We start from the raw sequence: 24,795 nt of genomic DNA on the forward strand, positions 1-24,795 counted from the left end.
TATATATATATATATATATATATATATATATATATATATATATATATATATGGTTACATCTAGCAAAATCCACATCTATTATTCAAAAGTGGGATCCACTCAGTTTTATGCAGAATTTTAATACAACATGTTTGTGTGCATACAAACATTCTCCTGCAGCAGGCGGCGGTTCGTGCATTAGGTCCTTAGTCGTTCCCTAAGGTGCTACAAATGCGCTGACTCAGGAAAATCACAAATACGCACTCAAAACCCCTGCAGTGGCCAAGGCCGCCATATATCACTACAAGTTTCATCAGAATGAGAACAGGCAACTAAGGTTGATGTTATCAGCAAATTCATCTCTGTTCTCCAGTAAAAGCGAGAGACGGCGAAGGGGGAGCGGAAACGGACGTAAGCAGCCAGCACTGGATCATTACAGAGACAGGTGCTGCTTCTGCACATTAAGTTGGCTCTAAGGTCAGCGGTGGAGCGAGGCTGGAATGTCTGCTGGTTTAAATAGAAGGTCAAAGCAACGAGGTCAGAAAGTGCTTCTGGAAATAAAATTTAAAAAAGAAAAAGAAAAAAACTGGATTTGGAGAAAGAAGTTGATAAAGAGGATGAAGTAGGAGAGGGGTGGGGGGCGAAGGGATGAACGCCACTGTGAAGAGAAGGAGGACAAGGTGAAAGATTGCCTGAATGCAGTGTGTGTTCTGATTACGGCGTGAGAATCATGCAGGCGAGAGGTGAGTCGAGATGCAATATGCGAGCAAAAAGAAGAGAAAATGTGAATGTGCAAGTAAACTTGTACGTTTTTTTTCTATCATTGTTTCTTTCACTTAAACCTAAACCCTCCACAAGTGTCACTGACACGATAAAAGAACTTATATGATTTAAAAAGATGAACGACTGTGCTTTCATTCTGCGTATATAGAAGCTTTTAAGAGTAAATATTGCTGCTATAAATTCCACGGCGTTGCAGAGTGTCGCAGTTTTTGTGTGTGGTAATTGGGTCAAACACTGGCGCCACCTTATGATGTAATGAGGGTAAATCCAAATATAAACTACTAAGGCCGAGGACACGGAAGCGGAGGAAGTTGTGAACAATTTCAGCAAAGATTTGAGCAATTTATCTGCAGTTTTTGTGGGAATGAACTAGATGGAGTGATGAAGAAGAGGGAGCAGGTTGTACTGAGGAACTGCAACCCTATTTACTGCGCCCTATAGTTCAGGAGGTGACAATGACTCCAAAGTTGAAGTTGGCATAAAATCACATTTCAGTTCTCCTTTGAAATCCTTAACGCTGAAATCCGACAGAAAATAATATATTTTTTAGAACTCACTGCAAGATGTCAGCGTTTGCAAAACTCTGGTGTTTAGCGAAGAGGCTGCTGTTCTGGTCCTAATAGTTGAGGTCGAGTTTATCACCTGACAGATTGATTTTCTTTTTATCAGTTGTCAAATGATCATTTTAAGGGATAAATCCGAACAAGCTGTTCTGATCCCATGTGGGGACAAAAAAAATCTCAACTCTTAAACCTAATGCTGCCTAGCTGTGCCAGCCTCCATCAAGGGATAACTAACCATCAGTCTTTTGTCACTGTGGAGAAATCGTGGCCTACATTTTTGTGCTTTAAGAACTTGTTTAAGTTTTTGTCACATCTCAAATGTGACTAAATCCCATGGATGTCATTTTTGCCCAGTATTTTTTCTTAATTATGAAGACTGATCTTATCTGAGGTAAATAAGGTCTGCGGTGCATCAAATATTGCTCAGAGTTCTTTTGTGACCCCCTAATTGAATTTTTGATGCACTTTTGGATTAATTTTGAAAGGCTAACATTTCTCTTGGTAAGGTCCAACATCGTTGCATGTTTTCAGAAATCAGACCACGTGTGGTTAGTAATATTGATCTTTCCAAAAATGTGGCAAATGCAGTTGCACAATGGGGCTGATTATTTTTCACGTACGACCAGGTTGGTGGTGAATTTTATTTCTTTCGATGAATAAATGTATGATTTAAACTCCATTTTGTTTTACACATGTTAGCTTTTGTATATCTGTCTAATTTTGAAACTTTTCCAAAGCTGATCTTTAAGTGATTTCTGGTTTTCAAGTTGCGGAGCAACATGGGCAGCATATATGACCATGTATTTGTCTTTAATTCTTAAAATATTTGGGTTTTATAGCACTAATGTTGAAATTGGGAAATTGAATTCCCAGGAAAAACATGTCTATTTAATCATATATATCAGACTCGCATTTGTGCACGACTGAGGCAAGGTGATGCAGAGGTGCGCCTTCTATTTCTAGAAGCCACCTTGGATTCAGGCTTGACAGGAGGCTAGCAGGTCTGGTGCAATGAGTCACTTGTGTTATTACCGTCTGCTCGCCCTTCTGATGACCATTTAAAGAACAGACCCACTGGCAGTGAATCTCTGCTGGCATCTGCTGTTAGAGGTGGGTCCTTGGATTCAGACCCAAGCAGCACCTGATGTCTGGTGAAAGCACCGACTGTGATGGTCGGAGGGAGATCTAAAGGGAAAAAAAAAAACGAAAAGCTGAAAAGAGCTGAGCTGGTTGTGCGAGGCGTTACATAAGATCCCGAGCAATAATCACCAGATTGAAAATGCAGAAGAGCAGGAGGATTAGATAAGGCAAATGTTTGAAAGGTAACCTTTAAAAATAACTGCAGTGAGGGGGGAGAAAAAACATTTTTGGAATTCTGTTAAAATGGTATTTTCACCGAGAACCATCACAAGTATTGTCTTAAACAAGCAAGGCAACCGAAATAGCCAGTAACAAACCATAGAAAGTGAAAGTCCTTCACCTTTCACTAATACAACTCTTGTTGAGCTGGACTTGTGCAGCTCGTCATTAATTTGTCCACCCACAAATGCCCCTATAACAATGGCTATCTGCTCTAAATGTTTTGCATAAAAACACAAAATGCCGCCAAAACAACAAATAAGAGAAATAACATCTGTAGAGCTCCCCAACACTGATCATTTTAGTTGAGAATACTACTGCTGTTTTCAATTGTTCCTTTCAATTGTTGTCATCTCCAAAGTAAGAACGTACGACTTGATGCCTTCAACATGCTGCTCTCTTTCCATCCTCGCATTGTTCTCTGGGGAAAGTTTGCGGCTCTACGACCCTGTGGAGAATTCTCATTTCTTGTAGCATTTACAAGAAAAAAGATAAGTTATCTGTGCCTGGCCTGAACCAAGGTATAGATGAGCATTGTCCCAGGCCCACAAACAAACCTAGGCTGGGTTTTCTTTGTCCAATGGCCCGTAACCAGTGTGGGTTAGGGGGGGGGATGTGGTGGGGAATGTTGGGTAACCCCGTGTTTCTTTCAAACTCTCAAAAATTGTGACTAGCCAGTAAAGCGTGGTTTGTGAAATGGCTCAGATATACAGTGTAAACATGCTGAATTCAAACACATAATGTACTATTTTGAGAATAGTACATTTTAGTACAACTTTGAGAATGTTATTTTAAAGCACGAGATGGTTTATGACTTTGGCTAGTATAATTTGCAACAGCAAGAAAATCACTATTTGCTCGGAAAATTGCTCTGAAAATAGAAAAGTGATTCTTCTCCGTTTCTGCTCTGGCGACTTGCTCCCCCTTTTCTCCTGGCGGTGATAAATGTTTGCTGTGGAATTTTTATTTTTCATTTCATTTTGATTGTTGAGATAAAGCAGCATTTTTATTTCACAAAATTGTTTTTATTTTAGCTGTATGGCTTCGCTTTCGTCCATTTTGTGAAAGGGAAACCGTGCTCCCACGGTGAATTTCAACCCATTACAATGTGTTAACTGTGGCAAAATGCAGGCCACACTGTTCAAATTTTTATGTGGGGGGGGGAAAAAAAAAGTTGGATCCATTTATTTCTGTTCTACTTCACGACTCACTACTTTATGTTGGTTTCTAAGTTAAATCTCCAATGAAAATAAGTTTGCGAGGAACCGTAGGGTAAAAGCATTTCCTGCTTGGGATATTCTCTTTTTGTTCTGTCTATTCTGCAACTTTCTTCTCTTTGAACAAGAAGGCAAATTGCCAATTTAAAAGGGTCGAGCATCCACTAGCACAAGCATTTGAATGTTATTTATGTAGTAGTAAGCAGTAGTCAAGACAAGCAGAGGAAAATATTGGCACCAGACTGTGTTGATTAAAGGTTCGGCCGCCCACATTTACAGTATATGCACGTACACTTAACAAATTGCTAATCTTTCCCTGGTGGCCTATTTTGCACTAATTTAACTCACCTAAAAACAAAAAAAAGAAAAAAGAACTGCCAGACTGACACACTGTCGGCTGCGTGAAGCTGTGCCTCTTTCTTTGACGTGTTCTGTAAATGACTACAAAGAGATTGGCTGCCTCAATTGATTTTCATTTAAAGGATAATACTCTAAGCTCGTTACCTTCTGACATCCAAGGTTAGAAAAAAATACGCTGAAAGACGGAGGTGAACTAACGTTTTTGCTGCATCAGCTGGCCAATTTGTCTTGTAGCCCCCTGGTCCCTGAAGTTTACTGCTACGGTTGTTGTAAATAGCCAGTGTTTGGCAAATGGACTCCTTTAATTGGGAAATCCAAGAGAGATGCTGAGGAGTACTTTGGCTTTATAAGTTTTCGGGCTCTGGCCCTGTCCTCCGCAGGATATGTAGCAGTCAAGTGAGCAAAACTGCAGTGAGGATATTGTCATCAAGATGTTGTGTTTTGCTCAGAGGAATAAGAACAATATCATCACGCTGCTCAGTTTTCCCCACTTTCCACGAAGAAAAAAATACTGAGCTTTGCTCATTTGACACCCAGCTTTATGCGCCAAGTAGAAAAATAGGTTTAAACACAATAAATTGTAAGATGTATTTGATTTCTTTGTTGTTGTTTTTTATCTTAAATTAGGCTTTTGCATCATTTTTATAGCTACTAAAAAGACCAAGGTGTCTCTCAGAGGCTTTACAAAGTGTTTTGTTGCTGCTTAATGAACGATACTGACTGTTGAAGGGTGGATGGAAAATAATAAGTTCCAAGAAAAATCAATGATTCAATTCTAATTAAGCTATACAATGCATCTCTGAAAACTCACTTCTCTTTGTTTGCTGACGGTCCTTAGGGTGTTATCATGAAGTGAAATGACTGTATTCTCGTTTATGTACATATTCACAGCTTGACAAAGCCTCACACTCTTATCTGTTCTCATAAAAAGCCGGTGTATCGTGTCATCAGCTTTAGTGTTTACTCTTACTGAGTTCAGCTGAACACAGACAAGCAGGCAGCAGACCTGTGAGCCTGTTTTCAATGTCGGTTTGAAGACGCATATTAATAAGAATCTTTTCAGAGCAGCCATGTTTGTGCAAAAGAAAAAAGAGATTGTTCTCCAAATATCACACTTCTGCTCAGACAGCTGAGGTTTCTTCCATATTGTCTGTAAAAGATAAAACAAACATTTATGAAAAAGGCTCTTTGCATAGTTGCCCATTTTCTGCCTTTTTCTGTTTTAATGCTTTAAAATCATAGTTTTTATTGATTTGCTGCTCTGCTCTGGTGGCTTGCTCAAAATGAAATAAGATATATTTTTGAATTTGCTAGTACCCCTGATAAAAGCTTTAACTGCATAATCTCACACTGGCTATTTAAAATCATTATTTTTAAAATCACCAGTGACATTTATTTATGGTTCCCAAAGCTTTTAACATATGCATAACTTTTTTTTTTATTATTTAAATGTTGCATTTTTAATCTGATCAGAGATTCATGGGCCCTAAAAATCCACAACAGCTTTCTGTTTCCCTGGTGCATAAATATGACATTGTGACAGAGGCCAATTTCTTTTAGCGACTGGCTACCCAGCTGGTTGATGACATATTTACCTTACCTCCACACGCAGGGAGCAGAATTGTTAGGCAAATTAAAAACCCCCCCCCCCCCCTGAGATCTGCAGGAAAGAGCATCATCTTGGTGTCATCATGTCTCCATAACAACCAGAGGCTGTCGACATAGCAGCTGATTGTCTGGGAGAAATGCTAGAAAAACAATCGGTTTCTGCCCTACCATAAGAAATGTAAATATGCGGCCTCTCACACTCACCTGGGACTTTATCTTGACTTGTCAACTGTGATCAGATTGGTCTGAAACTGAACATTTTTCCCCACAAACACAGTGGACACAAGGTGAAGAAAAACACCTCATGTCCACTGTCTAGTATAGTGGAGGATTTGTGATTCTGCTTCTTTTTTTTTTTTCTTTTTTTTTTCACAAACATTTTGGAAATGATGCTTGTAAGCATTGTATTATAAACTCGGTCAAATACAACATTTTAACAAAAGTTCTGACTGACTCTATTAAGCAAAAATTATAGGTATTCATTTGACCTTTCACCAAGACATTGACACAGTATCAGCTTTCTTCTTTTATCTATATCCTGTAAAAAAAAACAAAAAAAAACTGGATAAGCTTAGGTAGTGAAACTAAAAGTGCATTTTATTTAAAGGATTTCTCCTCAGCAAGAAAATTACTTCCAGATACAGTTCAGTTTTCTGATTTTTAACAGTGAAATGGAAACGTTTCCAACTTCAAATTAGAGAGACTTGTTTCTTAACCCACAAGATCATCGTAATCTCCTGTTTGAGATCCATGATTTCTTGCCTAAGGTCACTCTAATTGCACCTCTACAACTCAAATCGGCTTGTAGAAGTTAACTGTACGGTTGCAGCCTTGGGAAGAAAAAAAAAAAAAAAGCTGTGAGAAAAGAAAACGATAACGTCTCAAAGTATTAGTTTACAGAGGACCAGGAGCCTGGGGGCAAGTCAACAGCTGGCTGACGTGTTGCTGTCTGCCTTAGACTACATCGAGTCGACATGCACCTGCGTGTGAGCTCACACGTTAGGTGTAGCTCCCTTCAACATTGGTCTTGTCCCGGTACGTGTGTGCATACACACGGTTGAGTAATGTGGGAAAATCATAGCACCGACCCGGCTGAGCCCGTCTTCTTCCTTACCTAAACTATTTGAGCAGAGGGGGAGGGGCCTGGTGTACTGTATCACCGGTGTACTGTATCACCGATCCTGTGGGAGTTGCCTTGAACAGGTATTCAGAGAGGGAAAGACGCAGCCTGGATGCATTTCCTGGTGTCAACTGAGCATGGACTTTAGGGACGAAATGCTGAAGATGACTCGGATCTGAGTGACGACCGCTTTTGAAGGGGAAGAAGAAACTATTTTTGGTGCGTTCTTGTTTTGAAATAGTCCAACGCGGACCTGACGCATCCTGGAATCTTCAGGAGAGCTCCCCCCTGAAGAGGGGAGGAGGTCAGATGGGGAGAGAAGAAAGTCCGGTAAGTTGAGTGGAAACGGCAAGAGCAGCGACGGCGCTTAAATGGAGCAGAGAGTGAAGTGATTGTCAGGCCTGCAATTTTCTGAGGTTTTACACTGAGACGGGGAGGTTTTACACTGGCAGGTGTCATGTCTGATAGTGAATCGCATGTAGCTGTGTGGAGCCGTTAGGAGACTTTAACCTGCTCTGACCTCAGACTTGCTGGTATTTGAACTTTGCAACAGACGGTAAACCATTAATCACTCACTATAGCAGAAGGCTTGCAAAAGAAGGAACTGGGTGAGAGTGTAGATGTGGTTCTAAAAATGGCGAGAGGTCTTACAGTTTTGTTCAATTCCAGAGTTGTATTTATAACAACATATTGTGCTGCAAATTTGCATCCTATTAATGATTTGTTGAGTTCAGTTGGTCTATGAATAGTGGTTTTAAAGCAAATGTGTTATGTTGTGTTAGTGCAAACATATCCTCAGGTTGTTCTTCATACATGTTTTTTTGTTGTTTTTTGGCTTTCATATTTAACTTGCTGCATCAGACTCTCTAAAATCAATTTTACATAACTTTAACTGAAACGTATACGAATCTGGCAAATGTTATTGAAATAAAACTGTTAAATTTGTCTACTGGCTGCTCCCAAAACCTACATTTCACTTGGTAAAGCTAGATCTAAATACTACTCATATTTAGAAGTAAATGTTTACATAAGAAAAAACATTCTCCCCATGTTTTCCATTCATTTTACTGCATGTGAAGGCAGTCCATGAAGGAGGCAAGAAACTGGCAAACTGTTTAGCCTCTTTCTTTCATCTGAAAGTGCCAAAGTGCTTTTGCAAGATGGGAGAAGTACTTATAAAGGGCATCTTTAGTTTGTGGGGTTTCTTTATAGATTTCTGTGGTAGGCATAGTACACTTCATCCTACAAAAGTAGTGACTGTCTGAAACCTTGTCAAGGCAAAGAAGTTGGGATGGTGGGAAAAGTTTTACGCTTTGTGTTTTAGGAGTGGAGTTTAACTGCCAAAGACACTGACGAAATTGTCAAAAAATTGCTTCTGTAGGTTCTGTAAGCCTTCAGTTTCATCTGAAAATAATTGTAAGGACGATGAAAGACGCTAAATACAAGACAGTCATGAAAAAAAAACAAAAAAAAACTTCTAGGATTCGTGTTTCTGGTGGAGGTTCATCTTCTAGCAGAGCAACAACCCTAAACCTGCAGCCAAGGCTACAGTACAATTTAGATCAGAGCATATTAATGTGTTAGCATGGCTCAGGTAAAGTCCAGAGTCCAATGGAGATTATTTGTAAAGACCTGAACACATCTCCAGATATTCTCTATCCGATCTGACTGAGTTGGCCTATTTTGCAAAGCAAACAAAAAAAAAATGCTAAATTTTCAGTCTCCAGATGTGTAAATCTGATTGAGAAATATTCCAAAAGACTTTGAAGAAGGTGATTCTTCACAGAACAGTCTTGGATATGCAGGCTGAATACAAATGCACACCGCACTTTTCAGCTTATCTGTAGCGTAAACTGAAAGCCATGTGTTGATATTATTCTGCTTCACTATTATGCACTGCTTTGTGAAATAATGAAATCACAGTAAATATTTAGCTCTTTGTGTCCCGGGCACTTCATCCACTTTGCCTGCTGGTGGTGGTCATAGTGCTGGTGATGCCGATGCATGGCAGCCTCACCTCGGTCAGACTGCCCCAGGGTAACTATGGCTACTATCCAGTAGCCTGCCACCATCACCGTGTGAATGTGAATGACTGAATGTTGCGTAAAGCACTTTGGATTCCCTTGGACTTGATAAAGCGCTATACAAGTAGAGTTTAACTCTCAAGATTCTAAAGATGAATATTTTATCTTAAAGATGGAAAAAAAATTTCATTCGATACGCTTCACTGCACAACAACATGTTTATGACTGCAGATCAGTTCACTCTTCAATTTGTGGCAACCTATTACCAAAGTGCAAAGGTGTGTAGATTTTTGCACATTTGTATATTTCAGAGATTTGTCATGTCAACATTTGAGAGCTCCAGTATAAGATGGCACATTATTCTCCCATTTTAGGTCAGAGCAACAATTCTTTTTTTTTTTTTTTTTCTTTTCTGGAGGAAAACAGGACCTTATTTTAGTCTGATCTCACTTACATCACAGCCAAGTTCTTTTTGGGTGCAAATCAAGCAAAGAGAAAAAAAAAAAAAAAAGGTCGCTGTGAACACATTTCTGTTAAGTAAACACAGAGGTAGAAGCTAGATAACAGCCCGGCAGTTTGTTACAAGCTCCTACTGCGATCTCGTTCTCTGATTGATACGACTCCCGCATTGTGCATATTGTCAGAGCGGTTTCTAGAAAGTGAAATGACAACATGTTATTCTGACATCTGCTCTGATTTATGCGTACAGCTACAGCATAAACGCCCGCCTGTGTCAGCTCGCTTTGACAGCGTAATTGTGAGCGCAGCTGATTCTGGTCCTGGTTCTGTAATTGCTATCCTTCGCTGGCGGTGCCTCGGGTGAATGCGGTGAGCTGCTCCCTCAGGTGCTGCTACTTTCTCTTCTTGTGACACACAGGTGACAATTTGAAGCACATTAGGGATAATCAGCTGCCTGTAAAAGAAAAAAAAAAGAAAAAAGAATCAAGTCGGGGATAATAGTTGAGCAACTATAATGGCGATTCATGCCACTTTTAAAGTGCGGAAAGTAATTTTGTATTTCAGTGGGGATGGACTGATTAGAGCCTTTATTTCCTTCCACTATCTCCTTGTTTGAAGACCACCGTGCATAATCATATTTTACCCTGAAGCAAAAGCAAAGATAAATGTGGCTCCTTCCCCCCCCCCAACCACCCGCCATCGTTTCAAGTCAAACACATGCTTCGGTTGGTGGCTGATCTTCTCCACAGCTCCTCAAATTTGCTGAAAGAAATTACAGAATAGCAGCAGGTTGCTGAGGAGGCTCCCTTGCTTTTGCAGTGGCAGTCTTTTCGGTTTTGCAGTTTACTTCTGAGGAGCTGTCAACAAAACCTCGGCTCATTTCGAAAAACCGAACAAATGCATTTCCACTCACACGAGCTATACTGCGCATCTCCGACCTGGAAACTCTAACGGGGGAACCGGCATTGTTTTGACATCCTCCATATTCAGATTTTTGTAGCAGATCACTGCTGTCACCCTGACACAACACATCAGAATAAGTTTTTTATTTTTAGCAGAATATGCTACAGAATGCATTTGATTGGTTTTGAAGTTTGCAGGATGCCGTCACGGAGACCGGTATGCATGACATCTGCATAGGATGTAATATCCATGGTTACACGCTTCCTGTCCTCTCTTTGCTAGCCCAGCCTACTAATAACTGCATGCTTTTTTTCACTACCAAACTAAACAGACATTTAGATTTTTTTTTTTTTTTTATAGATGTGTCTATTTATTAGACTACGTGCAAATAACTTAAAATAAGATGATCAATCTTCTATATTTAAAAATGCTTAATGCATCACCTGTCCTTGAGCACAGCTTTTCTAATCCTCACTCTGTCGTACACGAGTTGGAATTGACCAAAATACCATTTATCTACATGTCTGAGCGAATCCATCCATCCATCTGTCTGACAGGTCGAGTTGAACACTTTCACACTCACAGATGCTTTTATTTATTTATTTATTTATTATTATTATTATTTTTTTTTTTACTTTTCCGTTTGATCACAAACAGCTCTCCTATCTGGAAACTACGTCTGACACAACAATAACAGCCTCTATGATTACAACCTGATTTTAGGGAACAAGCAGATTTTTTTTTTTTTTTTTTTTTTTTTTTTTTGCAGGTGTGAACGAAGAAAAAAAGCCAAAACAAAAATATCTGACAAGTACATTTTTCAAAAATAAAATTTTAATGATTTTTTTTTTGTATGTCTCTGAATAAAATAGCTCCCACTCCACACATTTCTCCAACCACTCATAAAACATTAGCCAGGCAGATATATTTTTCTTGTAAAACAGAGCTAATTGGCCATCATCTTATATCTGATAAAATCTGTCCAGGGTGAGCCACTCGTTTCAGCTATCAGAAAAGCACCAATCGAAGTCACTAACCTCCAGTGTTGGGCTGCAGTGTGCGCGTTATTAATTATCCCAGAAAATTGGCAAATAGTGTAAATTTGTGCAATTATAATCCATTCCCCTTGTGTGTGTTTTTTTTTTTTGTTTTTTGTTTCCTATTTCCCACCTGAATGCCTGCTAACCTAAAATAATGGAAGATAAATTGCATGACTCTAGAAGAGGGTCACAGATGATGCAAGCTGCTGGGCTATTTGTTCATCTTGTGGTGAACAAGATTATTTTTGCTAATTTGGAGTCTCTGACTCCAAATCAAGCTTTTATTTCATGCTCCTTTTTTAATAGTTTCATTCATCCACAACTCTGCCTAAAATGCTTGGCATAGTGAGTAGGATTTATATTAATTCAGAACAGTGAGATTATTTAAACTGAAAACATAATTCTGGGGTTGCTTTTTACTTCATCAGAAAATAATCACATTCCAACAGAAAACAATTCATCCCTAGATGGCCATTTCTGTTGGTAGTAATTATGCAAAGGCGTTCACAAGTTCATGCATGGAGGTGTTGACTGTGATAAATTTTACAAAAAGAAAATCTTACATCATAAAATCTTGAAATTCTGCTATATTTTAGAAAAGAAAACATTTCCCCTACAAAATTACTGCCTATTGTCTCCTTATTTAGCCATTACTGGTGATGCTAAGTGATCATTTTGTGTTTCGAGGAACACTATCATTTCTCAGGAAGCAATTTCTCAGTCGTTTTTGAAAGTATTCAAAACAATCTAAATGTTCTAGACAGTATCCCTATGATTTAGAGACGTTCTCCCATCAATCTCGTTTGCCATCTATGCGTCTGTCCTTAATGACCCCGGCTGTGTCTCCTCCAGTTTCATGGAAAACTCTCTCGTTAATCTCCGTGACGGAGAAATCCTGAAAGCTATCCCGCATATCTGTCCATCTGTACCCTCTGAAAGACAGTAATCTCATTGTTTGCAGTTTTCACTTCAGAGACAGCAGAGAGCCTGCAAAGCGAACACACTGTTCTGATGGATTGCTGTCAGTGTTGCTGCAAGTGTAGCCTGTGAAAATAAGAAAGCTCCTTATGCAACTGTTTAAAAAGGGCACAAGGACGAAGACGGCTTTAAATATCTGTTGACCGCTAAGGCAAAGTACAATGCAGAACATAAAAAAAAAAAAAAATGCAAATCTGATTATTTTCTTTACATTTGTACTGTGATAACCAGATGACTTTGGCTAATTTTTTTGTATTTAAAGTTTTGGACAGAGTTTAGCTGATGATAGGTCATTATTTTTAATCAACTGGACACAGATTGTTGTGGAATGTGAACAGGATTAGTGGCCATCTTTCTCTTCGATCCGTTTTTCTATTTTTTATTTTTTTTTGCCCACTGTTCAGCTTTGTTCTAAGCTGTACTCCAGCACAAGTTCAACCCCCATTACTCCAAGGAGCTGAAGCATGAAATAGGCTTGCCAGTATCTGGATGTCAGATTCTGTAACTTTAAGGCACAGAGTACTTGATCAACACTGACTGGTCAGAAGGGAAGAGATCAAGCAGGGAGTGACACTGCTATTTAAACATTTCTGACTTCAGATTTTACTGTTCAAACAATCACTAAATGTGTCTGTGGTTAGGTTTGGTGGGGCCAAATGTTGTTTATGTTGCGTTAAAAATTGGTAATGTGTAAGCAAACAAACGTTGGTCTCTCGGTCACCCCTCGTTCACCGGGATGCGGTGGATTCCCCTTCATCTCAAGCTTAGGGTTCTCTACCAGAGGCCCGGGAACTTGAGGGTTCCTCACAGTATTTGTTCTTAAAACCGCACCCTGCTGAACTGACATGTTGGATGATCTTTTTGAGCCACTTTTCCAGTATGGGAGGTCACTGTCACAAGGACTCCGATGACCACAGATGCCTTCACCTGCCAGGTGTGTCTAGCTCTTCCCTGAGCCCTTCCCACTTCCTCTTGTTCCTTTTTCCTGATGTTTTCCGTCGTTGAGGATGGCCACATCAATTACAACGGCTTTCTGCCGCTGCTTGTCAATGATCACAACGTTGGTTAGTCGTTACTATTGTGTCCTTTTGAATCTGAAATCCCTCAAGATCTCAGCTCGGTCATTTCCAGTTTGACCTTTGGTCACCCGGTTTGTATTTCACGCTGACGTCTCTGCACAGTATTCCAGCTGCTTGGTTTTGGCATTCCACGTACGCCATGATCAGAATTTGTAGACTTCTTTCTAATTTCACATTTGCGTGTTTTTTTTTTTTTTGTTTGTTTGTTTTTTCCCTGCTGCTTAAAACATAGACATGATGATGATGATATTCACATTTAAAATTGATGGAAGTGTGTAATATAAGTAAATAGTTTGAACTGCTGTCTCTGTGTGTGCTTCCAGGAGAATGTAGACTCTTAGCTCTACACTGAAATCTCTAATGAACATTTCCAGATTCATCACGATCCATTACAGAGGCTGAAAGGTTGAACGGAGAAAACGGCATAACTTCGCTCCACTCAGTTAAGATGCTGAAAGTCTTGCTGTCTGAAAGAATTTGGAAATTGCTTAATATCTCAGAAAACACAGCTGTTGTCAATGTGGCTTTGTAGCTCTTGGTACCAATCACCAGATTTTTTATTTTTTATTTTTTGCCATGTCTCTTGATTTGTTTGAGTAACCAACGGCAAACATGCACACTTCCATATTTGCAGTCTCCGAACTTCAGAGCAATCATGAGTTTATTTGGGGGTAAACGCCACAGAGGTTTGACCTCATTACTGTTCCTTTCATCAATAAATCACAATCCATCCCTTCTTTTGTGTTATCCGGAATACCAATCTGTCCTCATCACTTCCTCCGTTAATGCATAATATTAGTCTGATTTCTATGATGGAGTGCCCAAAGGCGAGATATTTTCTTTTCCTTTTTTTTTTTCCTCGCTGCTCATCAACCATGACCTCGCCATCTCCTGAGGCGACGAACTGAGATTGTTCTGCTCATGAGGATTGACTGGCTAATCCAAAGCAATGCACTGTCAGATCAGGCAGAGGCTAGAGGCTGCTTCATCAGTCAGAGCTTAGGCATTACATCTGTCATCTGCCGCTGATGAATTTGCTGTCAATAGCTCCTAAAAATTAGTTTGTGTGACGCAGGAAGAGGGCGACTCTGCTTTATTATTATTGACTGGCCATCTCATTTGAGATGAAGGAGTATTTGAAACACATTTGGCTGTTTTACTCTGGCTGACGTGTGCAGGATTAGGTGTGACATTAATGGCATCGTGTAAAAAAAATATATATATATATATATATATATATATATATATATATATATATATATATATGCGCAGGTCACCTTTGCTTCCTTTGTGAAATATTAGCGTTTATGTGAAACTTGCTGAAGCTATGGAGCTCTATACTAACGGTGAACGCAGTGACTCTTGTTTTCATATTTCTGCAGAGTCCAGCACTCGGTCTGCAGAATGTAACTTATTACCTTGCAGTTGTCAAAAGCCACGGCATCAGAAAAAAAAAAAAAAAAATAAAGACTTTGCTTCGCAAAACTCTGAAACCTACAGAAAAACTACAACTTACAGTGTTTTCTTTTTCTCCTGGATTTTGCGAGTGTAGCTGATTTCATGAGTAGTTAGTGATTCTTCCTTCTTTTGAATGTATAGAAATGTTAGAAATAATAAAAAAAAATAATAATAAAGCCCATTCAAATTTACTATAAGTACCATCATGTGTTCAGTAAACATGACTTTCAAGTCGCTGCATGAGACCTGAATAAACTCGACTGTTTTGTACAGTGTAGCGATAGTAACATTAACCCACCTGACCGGCATTGTGCGGCGACAGGTGGGAAAGAGCTCTGTTACTTCATGCAACATGGAGCCCGAGAAATAAACAATGAGACAAAGGGTCCAACTGGTCTGATGCCAATACAGAAATGCATCCGCAGCCTGCACAGGAACATGTTTACTCTACAAACGTCCGACTGCACAAAACGGAGCCCTTTTGGTTGCATGAAGTAAGCTTAGACCGCAATGGTTTTAATCAAATCTGCGTGGAAATTGATCCGTATGATAACTACTCACAGTTCACTTAGTAGGAAAGTGCAAAGGTTTGTAGAACTCCATAAACTTCCTGATTCCTTATCCTACTTGGATCCTCCCCCACTCCCCCCCCCTCCAATTCCCAATCACGTCAGGTGTGTTTTAAAATCCATAACTGTTTATTTCAAGTCCACTCCAAGGGTTCCTGGAGAGGTTAAGCCATTAACCCGTGTGGCACGTATTGTGTCTCTGAATAGATTTCAGACAATGCTTTGGAAAACGGCTATTTCAGCAGGGATGGGACTCGGTCGCAGAGTCCAAAACAAATAAGAGGATGCAAGTTGTTGCCTCCCATCATGAAAGCACTTGCTGCCCGCATTCTTGACCCCAGCGGCTCCTACATCCCCCACCGTTCTTATTTCACACATTCCTGAACTGGGTTGTACTTTTTGTGCTGCCTCACTTTGGTACAATGCATGCTCCGTTCGGGCCGAACACTTCCTCCTTCTTCTGGAGAGGAAATGTGTCCGAGACAACTTCTAGACGTTATGAATTACACAAACTTCAGCACATATTTCTGAAGCAAATTTGAAGTGCCTCGCTGATGTCTTGGACCTTTCAAGATTCTGTCATGTTTCATCCACAAATTTAGATTTTGACCCATGTCCACTGGCTTTCTTCAAGCTTTGCACTGCGTTTAGCTCCGTCCAACTATTAATCAACTCCAACAGCTTTTCATCTCTTCCACTTCATAATGCTGCCACTGTGATGCGAGTATGGAGGGCTTATGTGAACAGCCTTCTTCATGTGGTTTAGTTTTGATCCCATTTTACCCGAGCTCTTCCTTCCACTTATTTGATACGTTTGTTTATGTGACTTTTACTAATATTCTTTCAACATTTGCTTCCTTTTCTGTGTTTTTTTTTTCTTTTTGATTTCCGATTTTCTCACTTGAGCTGCACATCTTATGCTATGCTATGACCCTTCTCTGATTATTGCTTCCCTTGAACAGTTTATCTGGACAGCTGTGCTATTTATATTGGTGATTGAAATACTCCTTTAGCAGATCAAAGTCATGTGTTTCCGGGTCTTCGTAACGTTGTTTGTTCTCTAGTATTTACAAAATTAGGAAATCTTGGATCCTTCCTGATAAAATTACCTTCCAACAAGGTGCTTCTCTTTTAAGTTTCCAACTTTATTTTTGCTCTACAGCAATGGGAGCAGTGTATACACAAGATTATGAATGTATCAGGAAAGAAAAAAAAAATACTTCATTCAAAAAGAGCACCTGCTATAATGCTCACTCATGGCTAAGGAGTCTGCAGCCAGGCTGAACAAATACCTCCAGCTGCAGGAGCTACTGGCTGTTAACAGGTCTGTGGATGTGTGTATGCGTGTGTGCGCGCGTGTGTGTGTGTGTGTGTGTGTGTGCGCGTGTGTCTGTGTGTGTGTGTCCTTACAAGTTGGCTGCATAAGAATTCTGCGGAAACAATAAGGGCGTTAATTGATTTTGTCACCGGTAGCAAGCAAAAAGAAAAAAAAAAATTAACTCCATCCTGTCTTTCCCTCCCATCCTCTCAAAAGACTGAAAAGCAATCTAAAAATGACCCCCCTCTAGACACTTACTGTCGTTCTCCATCAATTTTCCACCTCCACAGCTGTTGCAGCCAAGTCCAATTTCAGCTGCCTCATGGCCAGTGAAATCTCTGACAGATTGCCGGACCATTTTTTTTTTTTTTTTTTGCGACTTTCGTTTCCAAGTCCCGCTGCTTTTTCTTACATGTGGGAGAGGAGGAACCTCTGGATGGAGGAAACGGCGCAAGACAGGAGTTTGTGGAGGACTGGGTGAACATAAAGACAAAGACCAATAGAGAAAGCATCTCATCATGACACACTGCAGGAACCTGAGGAAAGGCACCCAAATTAAGTTTGGAGTTTTCCTGGGAGACCTTTGGTCATCAAAAAAAAAAAAAAAAAAAAAAAAAAATGTCAATTTAAATTTTGATCTGATCTTTTCCCATTTTGTGTCAAATTTTTATCGCACCATTACTTCTCATCATGAAGAAAGAATGATGAGTTTTGTGTCCCTGGAGAAGTGCTGATCTTTCTTTTTTTTGAGCAATATTCCTACAATTTCCCTCCATCCCAAAACTGTCACATAACAGATGCGGGATTATTTAGAGGGACAGTTTTAGCCATTCTGCTTAAATCAGGCAAATAGGAAGCGACACTGATCAGATTCATAATTCACCGCTCCCAATTGCATGTCAGCTGATTTATGGCTGCTATTATGCAAATGCGCACACTCAGAGCGGCTGTTTAGATATGTGGTCGAGGAAGAAGGTTTTATTTACGATTTCAGTGAATCTTCTTAACCAGAGTCGGTCTAGGGGATCTGAGAAGAATGGGCCTGGGAGAGAAATCACAAAATGTACATAATTCAAGGATCATTTTATAAATATTCCTCAAACGATTCAGTCTAATCCCTCTCAGTGCTCATCATAATAAATGTCAAGGAGTGCAGAAATAAATTGTAAGGAGAACGGACAAGTTTTAGTATTAAAAAAAAAAAAAAACTACCATTTTTGTTTGTGTGCGTAGATACAAATTAAAACATGATTTCTGCATGTTCGTGTTATTTAATCAACACAGATATTTAAAAAAAAGATGAATCTGCACCTCTAATGTATTCATCTGGAAAAACTTTACATTTTTGAAATCTGGTAGTGGACTTAAAACCAGGAAAAGAAACCCAAAACAATTAGTCCAAAACCAAAAAGTCACAGTTTGTTACTAAAAACAGTGCCGTTCATATCGCCACTGAACCCTCAGCTAGTTGACGTCTGATATTATCCTTAGAGCTCCAGTGAAAAGTCTCAGTTTAAGGTGTTGATGTCGACCTTCCTGCATTTTTTAGCATGTTTTGAAAGTTGTTTTGCTGCGACAGTCCTCTCAGAACAGAAAGAGGGCGACTGTTTAAATTGAGAGACAAAAAAAAAAAAAGATGTCTTACTGAGGCAACAGATGGTGTTGAAGGTTCATCTATAAAAGCAGCGTTTGACCTCCACCAAGGTCTTTATCTTGAGACTTGGTGTTGGCGACAGGCTCACACCATCTGAAACTAAAAGACAACCTCGTTTTGCCAGGCTCACTTTGTTTGTGCTCACAGAAACATCTGTTCACACAAGTTCAGTGGTTTGTGTTTATTTGTATAGGGAGAAAAATAATTAGTAGCAAAAAGGTTGCGCTGGCCTTTGTGCGCAGCTAAAATGGAAGGTGCATAATACGATAAAATGTGTTTGTGTTTTAATAGTATTTCATTTTACTGTATATACGAGTCCTTGCTAGAATAGTTTTTTTTTTTTTTTAAACTTATTCTTTTTTTTTTCTAGGTCATTGTACTTTTATTTGTTATCACCACCTTATAATTGAATAAATTAAATGAATGTCTGAAGAAGCCAACAGTGCAATTCCTCATCACACACCAACCGTTTCCTGTTGTTGCTGATTCAGACAGGTGATCTTGCACAGCGGGGCTCGGATGTTGACGGTCTTGTCTGTAAATACACTGTAAGAATTTGGCAAGCTTTCGCTGCAGCAGTGGACTGCATGCTTGTGCTACTCAGAATCCCGACAGCATTGAGTCACTGCATGCCTGATTATAATCAGGAAAGGCACTGAATCAGAATGTAAAAACCTCGGGGCGACGCGTTCACTTCTTTTGAGTGCCGCCTGATTAATGTCGAATCATATCTGGTAATAATCATGACCCTAAACCGTCCGGAGGGGCCAGCAGAACACACTGGGGCCACAGAATCACAAGCTGGTACATCAGAAGTTCCTTCTTTGAAGAGACGTCTGGGATTTCATCTGAAAAATTCACTCGGAACCAGGCAAACCGAAAATGTTCTGTAATAGGAAGACATGTCTGTCGATCAGTGTCACAAATGGATTTCACCTGATGATGCAAACAAAGTGACAACACCTGGAAACAGTTAAATGAATTTACAATGAATGCTCCATTTATATGACTGAGTTGGAGTGCTCAGCAGATGAGAATCATTTGAAACGCGAACAAACGCTCAAACAAATGCATCTCTGTTTTACATCCAGTTAATTGATGTTTTTAAATGAGAAAAAAAAATGCAGTCATTAAAAATATTGGAATCAGAAACTCCTCTGAAAAAATGTCAGTTGTGATGTTTTTTGTTTTTTTTATGAAGAAACTAAATATCTCTAAACTTCTCATAAGTATTTATTAGGAGTTGTAGTGGAAAAAGTGCACAAGCAAGACAGTGCATCCAAATTACTCTCAGACATGAATTTTATTCATATTTCCCTGTCAACGCTGCCCCCCATGAAGTTATCTCTTCTTTTTGGAGCAGCCTCCATTTTGTGTTGCTTTCACAAAGCCTTAGGCCAAATAAGACGGGTGAATTTATTAAATTAAGATGAGTGCTGAGCCAAAATGTCCTGCGAAATGGGCCATATGGAAAAAAAAAAAAAAATCTCTCAATGCTTCCTGTAGATTGGTTCATTTTGCTACAGCTGGCTGGTAGATGACTCTTTTCAGGTATAAAATTGATTATGTGCCACTCCTGTTTTATTTATAGGTGTTATGGACAGGTACTGAAAAAAAATCATTCAATCATAAAATGCATTTTGATTTCAAAAATAAATAAATAAAAACTCCCTAATAGAAATGTGGTCTGTCTGTCTATCTATTCTTACTATTTGTTAACGGAATAGGAAGCAAAAAGAAGATTTTGGTCATTCTTACTTCTACAAAACAGGAAAAGTTTAGACTGATTTAAAATACTGTTTGGTTTATGTAGACATCTGGTCTCAGTTAGATTCATTTTGTTCATTGAAACTGATTAAAAAAAAAAAATGGATCCATTAGTGTTTTTGTATTCTTTTCTACAAATTATATTTCCCAAACATTTAGTGATATATAAATTTCATGCTTGAAAGTCGTTCATTGTGTGGTCATTACAATTTACAACACTTGTCATCAAAAATATTTCAATAAATTACCAAACAACAACCCTCACATGCACCCTGTTACATTGATAACATCACAAAACAATTTGACATGTTCACTGACACAAATTTTTACTTTTCAGAGATGAGCTAGGGATTTTGAGAAATCAGGTAATCTGTGGTGTTTTGTTGTTTGTATGAATTGCTTTGGAAAATGTACCTACTGTTTTGCAAATGTCAAAACTGACTGTTTTGACATTTGCGAGACCTACCGGTACTGTTTGGTGATTTGAGAAATGCGCCGAAGCCGACCGAGACAAACTGCAAGCTCTTTTTCAGTGTCCCTATTTATCACCTTTGGTATTGCTGCCTTTGGACAATAAATAAAAGTAATGAAAATGTAAAAAGTAGGCTAATGAATGAAAAAAAAATTGGGTATGTGAGTATTTTTAGGTTTTAAACCATCTGAGTTTACCCCACCACCAATTATTTCCAAATGGGACAACTGCTCTGGTGTCCAGTAAGGGTTATGCTAATGGAGATGCTAATCATGCTCATTAATTATACCTCCTTCTAATCACACTCCACTAACAAGTGTTTCTTTTTCTCTTCCAACCTTCTTCTAATTGCCTCTTTTTGTTTTTTTGTTTTTTTTATCATTCAACTGGCAGCACATCTCCTCAGTCGCATGAACTTAGTCAAATTAACAGACCAGAAAAGCCAGAGAGGTAGCTTCTTATTATTCAGACAGTACATTTATCAGACGGATTTATTTTATTTTCAAAGGAGGAATTATGGCAGCATGCCCCATAAGGTGCTGGATGGTCTAAGCGGTTTAATGTACCGCATATCCTGAGTTAGGGTTTTTTTTTTTTTTTTTTTTTTTTAGTCTGTCATGACGCGAGATATGAATATTGGCTGCAGACGTTGGTTACTTTTACTCAGTTACATTTGAGTTTGCGGAAAAAAATACTTTTAGGAGTGTTGGGAGAGATTGACTGCCTTTATTTTGGGTTGAACTGGAATCTAGGTCATCATTTCTTAATTTGACCATGGTGGCTTCATTGAAAAGGCAGATGAGAATACAATTTTAACATTTTATTGTTTACTGTGTCTGTAAAATACCTTAAAGTTGGGATCAAACGAAAGCTCTAAAAGGTTGACAGCTCTAGTTTTGAGCAACTATTGTTCTTTGCAAGAGCAACAAGAGCTGCTATAAACTTTGGGACACTTTTTTCCTTTACCAACTTGGTGAGGAACTTTGCTATTTCTTGCTTGCTGGTCCTCTGACTGTGCCAACACCGAATTAGCTGTTTTTTTCTTAGAAGTGTGACATAGCTTATCATCCTAGTCATGTTTCAAAAATAATGCATCTTACTATAACAGCCTGCATACACCATGGCTCTTGTCCAACTAATTTTTTCGTTTACCACATATTGGGCTTGTTGTATTTCACCTACTTTTATGTAACTGTGCTGTGTTCACCATAAACTGCAATGACGTGCGTCCGTGTTTTGTCTTTGCCGTTACTCAAAATTTGGTCACAAATTAACGTTAAGACAATCAAGTTTTAGTAATGTTCATATCACGATCAATCAAAAAATATATCGATGCATAGACCTGTCCCCCAATCTTTCTAGAGACACAAGTGAAAACATGCTCAAGATCTAAGAAAACATAAGAGCAAAAGGAGCGAGGAGTTAAGTACTGTTCTAGTATTTAACAAATTGAACAATAAATTCATACTGTTGACTCCCAGCACATTTAAAATATATATATTTTCTGTGGAGACTTTCTTCAACTTTTCTTTCCATCCACACTGTTTATACAGAAATACTGGAGTTGGGATGCAGGAGTTTACAGTGAAGTGGAATTTATGCAAAGCACTCGATAACAGAGCTTTGCAGGACGGGGCTGAGTGGTTTTCCCCCTGTTCCCATCATACCCCTTCGCCCTCAGGGTGCATGAAATCGAGAAGAATGAGTCCATCCGTCTTTTTTTTTTTTCTAAATAACTCTCTGTATGCCCTCATCTATGCAAGCACATTTGTTGAGCAAAAAGAGATTAATTTTTTAGATAAAGGCTGATGTGCGGGAGCAAACTTTGCCATTACTCTGTCATAGCTGTGTGAGAAACATGAGATGTTGTAGAAAAGAGCACTTTAACACTTTTTGGCGACTCGTGTTTGTGAAGGGAAGAACCAGCTTCTTGCACTTTCTGTTTTGCATTTTGTTGTTTAAGCACTTTGAAGCGTTTGGTGAATATCGAATGAGTGCTGTTGCTTACAATTCCTACCACAGAGTAGTTTCACCAGGCAGCTTCAAAAATGACAAAATAAAGTTGTTACCCTCATTAGTTATTCTGTGAGTGTGAGTTATTCCATGATTACTATTATTGATAATATGGGATTTAGTGAGAAATCCCATATTGACACTTACCTCAGTCAAAATAAAACTTGTGACTTCCTGATCTCCAAGTCATTTGCGTTTCAGTAAGAACAGTTCTGAAAATGTTTGCGTGAACCTGAATACGACTGGATTAGTGAGAACCCCCTCTCTATCTGCTTGATTTTTTTTTTTTTTTTTACTTTGGCTTTAAAAAAAAAAAAAGAGGTCAGCGGGTTTTCATTCAACTCTCTGAAAGCTCTCCTCCTCTCTCTTTACATTCTAGTCCTGCTGCGCGAAGAGGTGGCCCAGCTCCAGGAGGAGGTGCACCTGCTGCGGCAGATGAAGGACATGTTGAGCAAGGACCTGGAGGAGACCCAGGGAGGCTGCTCGGCTGACGTCCTGTCCGCCACGGAGCTGCGAGTGCAGCTGGCCCAGAAGGAGGAGGAGCTGGATCGGGCCAAGGAGGCTTTACAAGGTAAGAGGTCCAGACAGGAAACCATGAGCTGCACGTTGAAGCAGCAACTCTCTTTATTAAAACAAAACAAAAAAAAAAACAGTCTGCAGACTGCAAAATACTTTATATTAATGCAGAGAAATGACTGCATACAGAGAGCCAATGACAATAACATGTTTTGGATCCTGGCATGTTCATGTATCGGAATGGCCCAGTCAAAGTACAGACCGAAACGTAGTTGATCATTTGCAGGAAGATTTTAAGATGTTGCATTATTTTTTTCCACCACTCCATGTTGTCTTGTCCAAATAAAACCCAGTGAAATAAATTGAAGTTTGTGATTTTAACATGTCAAAATGTGAAAATAAAAATTGAAGGGCCTTAAATTTATTTGGAAACAGTCATTTGATTATTAGTAAGGACGACTTTTGGAATTCTTTGAGAATAACTTTAAAGTTTAAGGTATCGATTAAAAAAAAAAAAAAAGGCTGACCAAGCTACATGTTTTCCCATATCAGATATCTAATCCATTACTTATCTCATAAAATATTCAGCCCTTTATGTATCTACCTGTTTCATTTAAAGCAGCAGCCATTTTCACTTTAACCGTTTAGCCGCCCTGCTTTGATTTACTGCCTGCCGCTCCCACTCTTGCAGTTTCACTTCTGTCGCTGTATTTCCCAGCACCGTGATATTGACCGCAGCGTTTGCAACAAACATGCGTCATGGAGTCCATTAACTGCATTATGAGCCATTAGCATGTGACCTGCTGGACAGACCATTTTGTGGCTCATGAGCATGGGAGAACGTACCAGTTCTTTTACTTTTTACTTCTTCATTCACTTTCCTCCTCTTCCTCCTTTTCAGCTCTATATGAACATTCAATCAGAGTTTTATAGGCATTTATCTTCCGCCTAAAATTGACTAGACCAATTTCCATAATTCTAATTAGAAATTAGAGATATTACTAAAACCAGTAGGTTTCCTGGCGTCGGTGCAGTGTTCTTTTTATTTGACAGCTTGATTGTGACCAAATTTGTCTGACCGTAAAACTTTTCTTTATTTTGTCCATGTGGTGAAAACGAGTGAAACTAACAAATAGTGTCTATGTGAGAGTTTGTGTAGACCTCTGAGCTGAACTTCTGGCTGCTGTAAATGCGACACCACACACTGATGAGATCCAATCATTACTGATGGATTCCAGGCTTAAAATTAGTGATTGTAAACCTGCAGCACAAAATGCCAATCAGCTCAATTATGAACTGTGACTGCGAGGTCACACAAGGCCTCAAATACTGAATAATCAAAGTCACAATTCAGCTCTGAGCTCTTCAGAAAACCACTCCACGGTTTGTGTTTTCTCTCTGTTGGCGTCAGCCATGACAGGCTGGTTCTGTCACAGTTTTAGGGAATTTTTCCAAATGGGAATATACTCACAAAACTGCAAAAAAAAAAAAAAAAAAAAAAAAAAAAAAAAAAAAGGTTTTTTGCCCGGCGGCGCCGGGGGGGTTGGGGGGGTTCA

General features: G+C 39.2%; 1 protein-coding gene across 3 annotated transcripts in view; it reads left to right on the forward strand.

Annotated features, from left to right (window-relative positions):
* The window catches only part of LOC106958774 (kazrin-like), a 55,161-nt gene that overhangs the window by 5,161 nt on the left and 25,205 nt on the right, over positions 1 to 24,795 (forward strand). For all 3 annotated transcript variants that reach the window (XM_015050859.1, XM_015050858.1, XM_015050860.1), the window contains exon 2: positions 23,103 to 23,294. In XM_015050859.1, coding sequence (XP_014906345.1) covers positions 23,103 to 23,294 — 192 coding nt within the window. The remainder of the gene's footprint in view (positions 1 to 23,102; positions 23,295 to 24,795) is intronic.

Source organism: Poecilia latipinna, unplaced genomic scaffold (genome assembly GCF_001443285.1).
Source record: "Poecilia latipinna isolate Pla-1442-1.1 unplaced genomic scaffold, P_latipinna-1.0 Scaffold1015, whole genome shotgun sequence".
Lineage (NCBI taxonomy): Eukaryota > Metazoa > Chordata > Actinopteri > Cyprinodontiformes > Poeciliidae > Poecilia > Poecilia latipinna.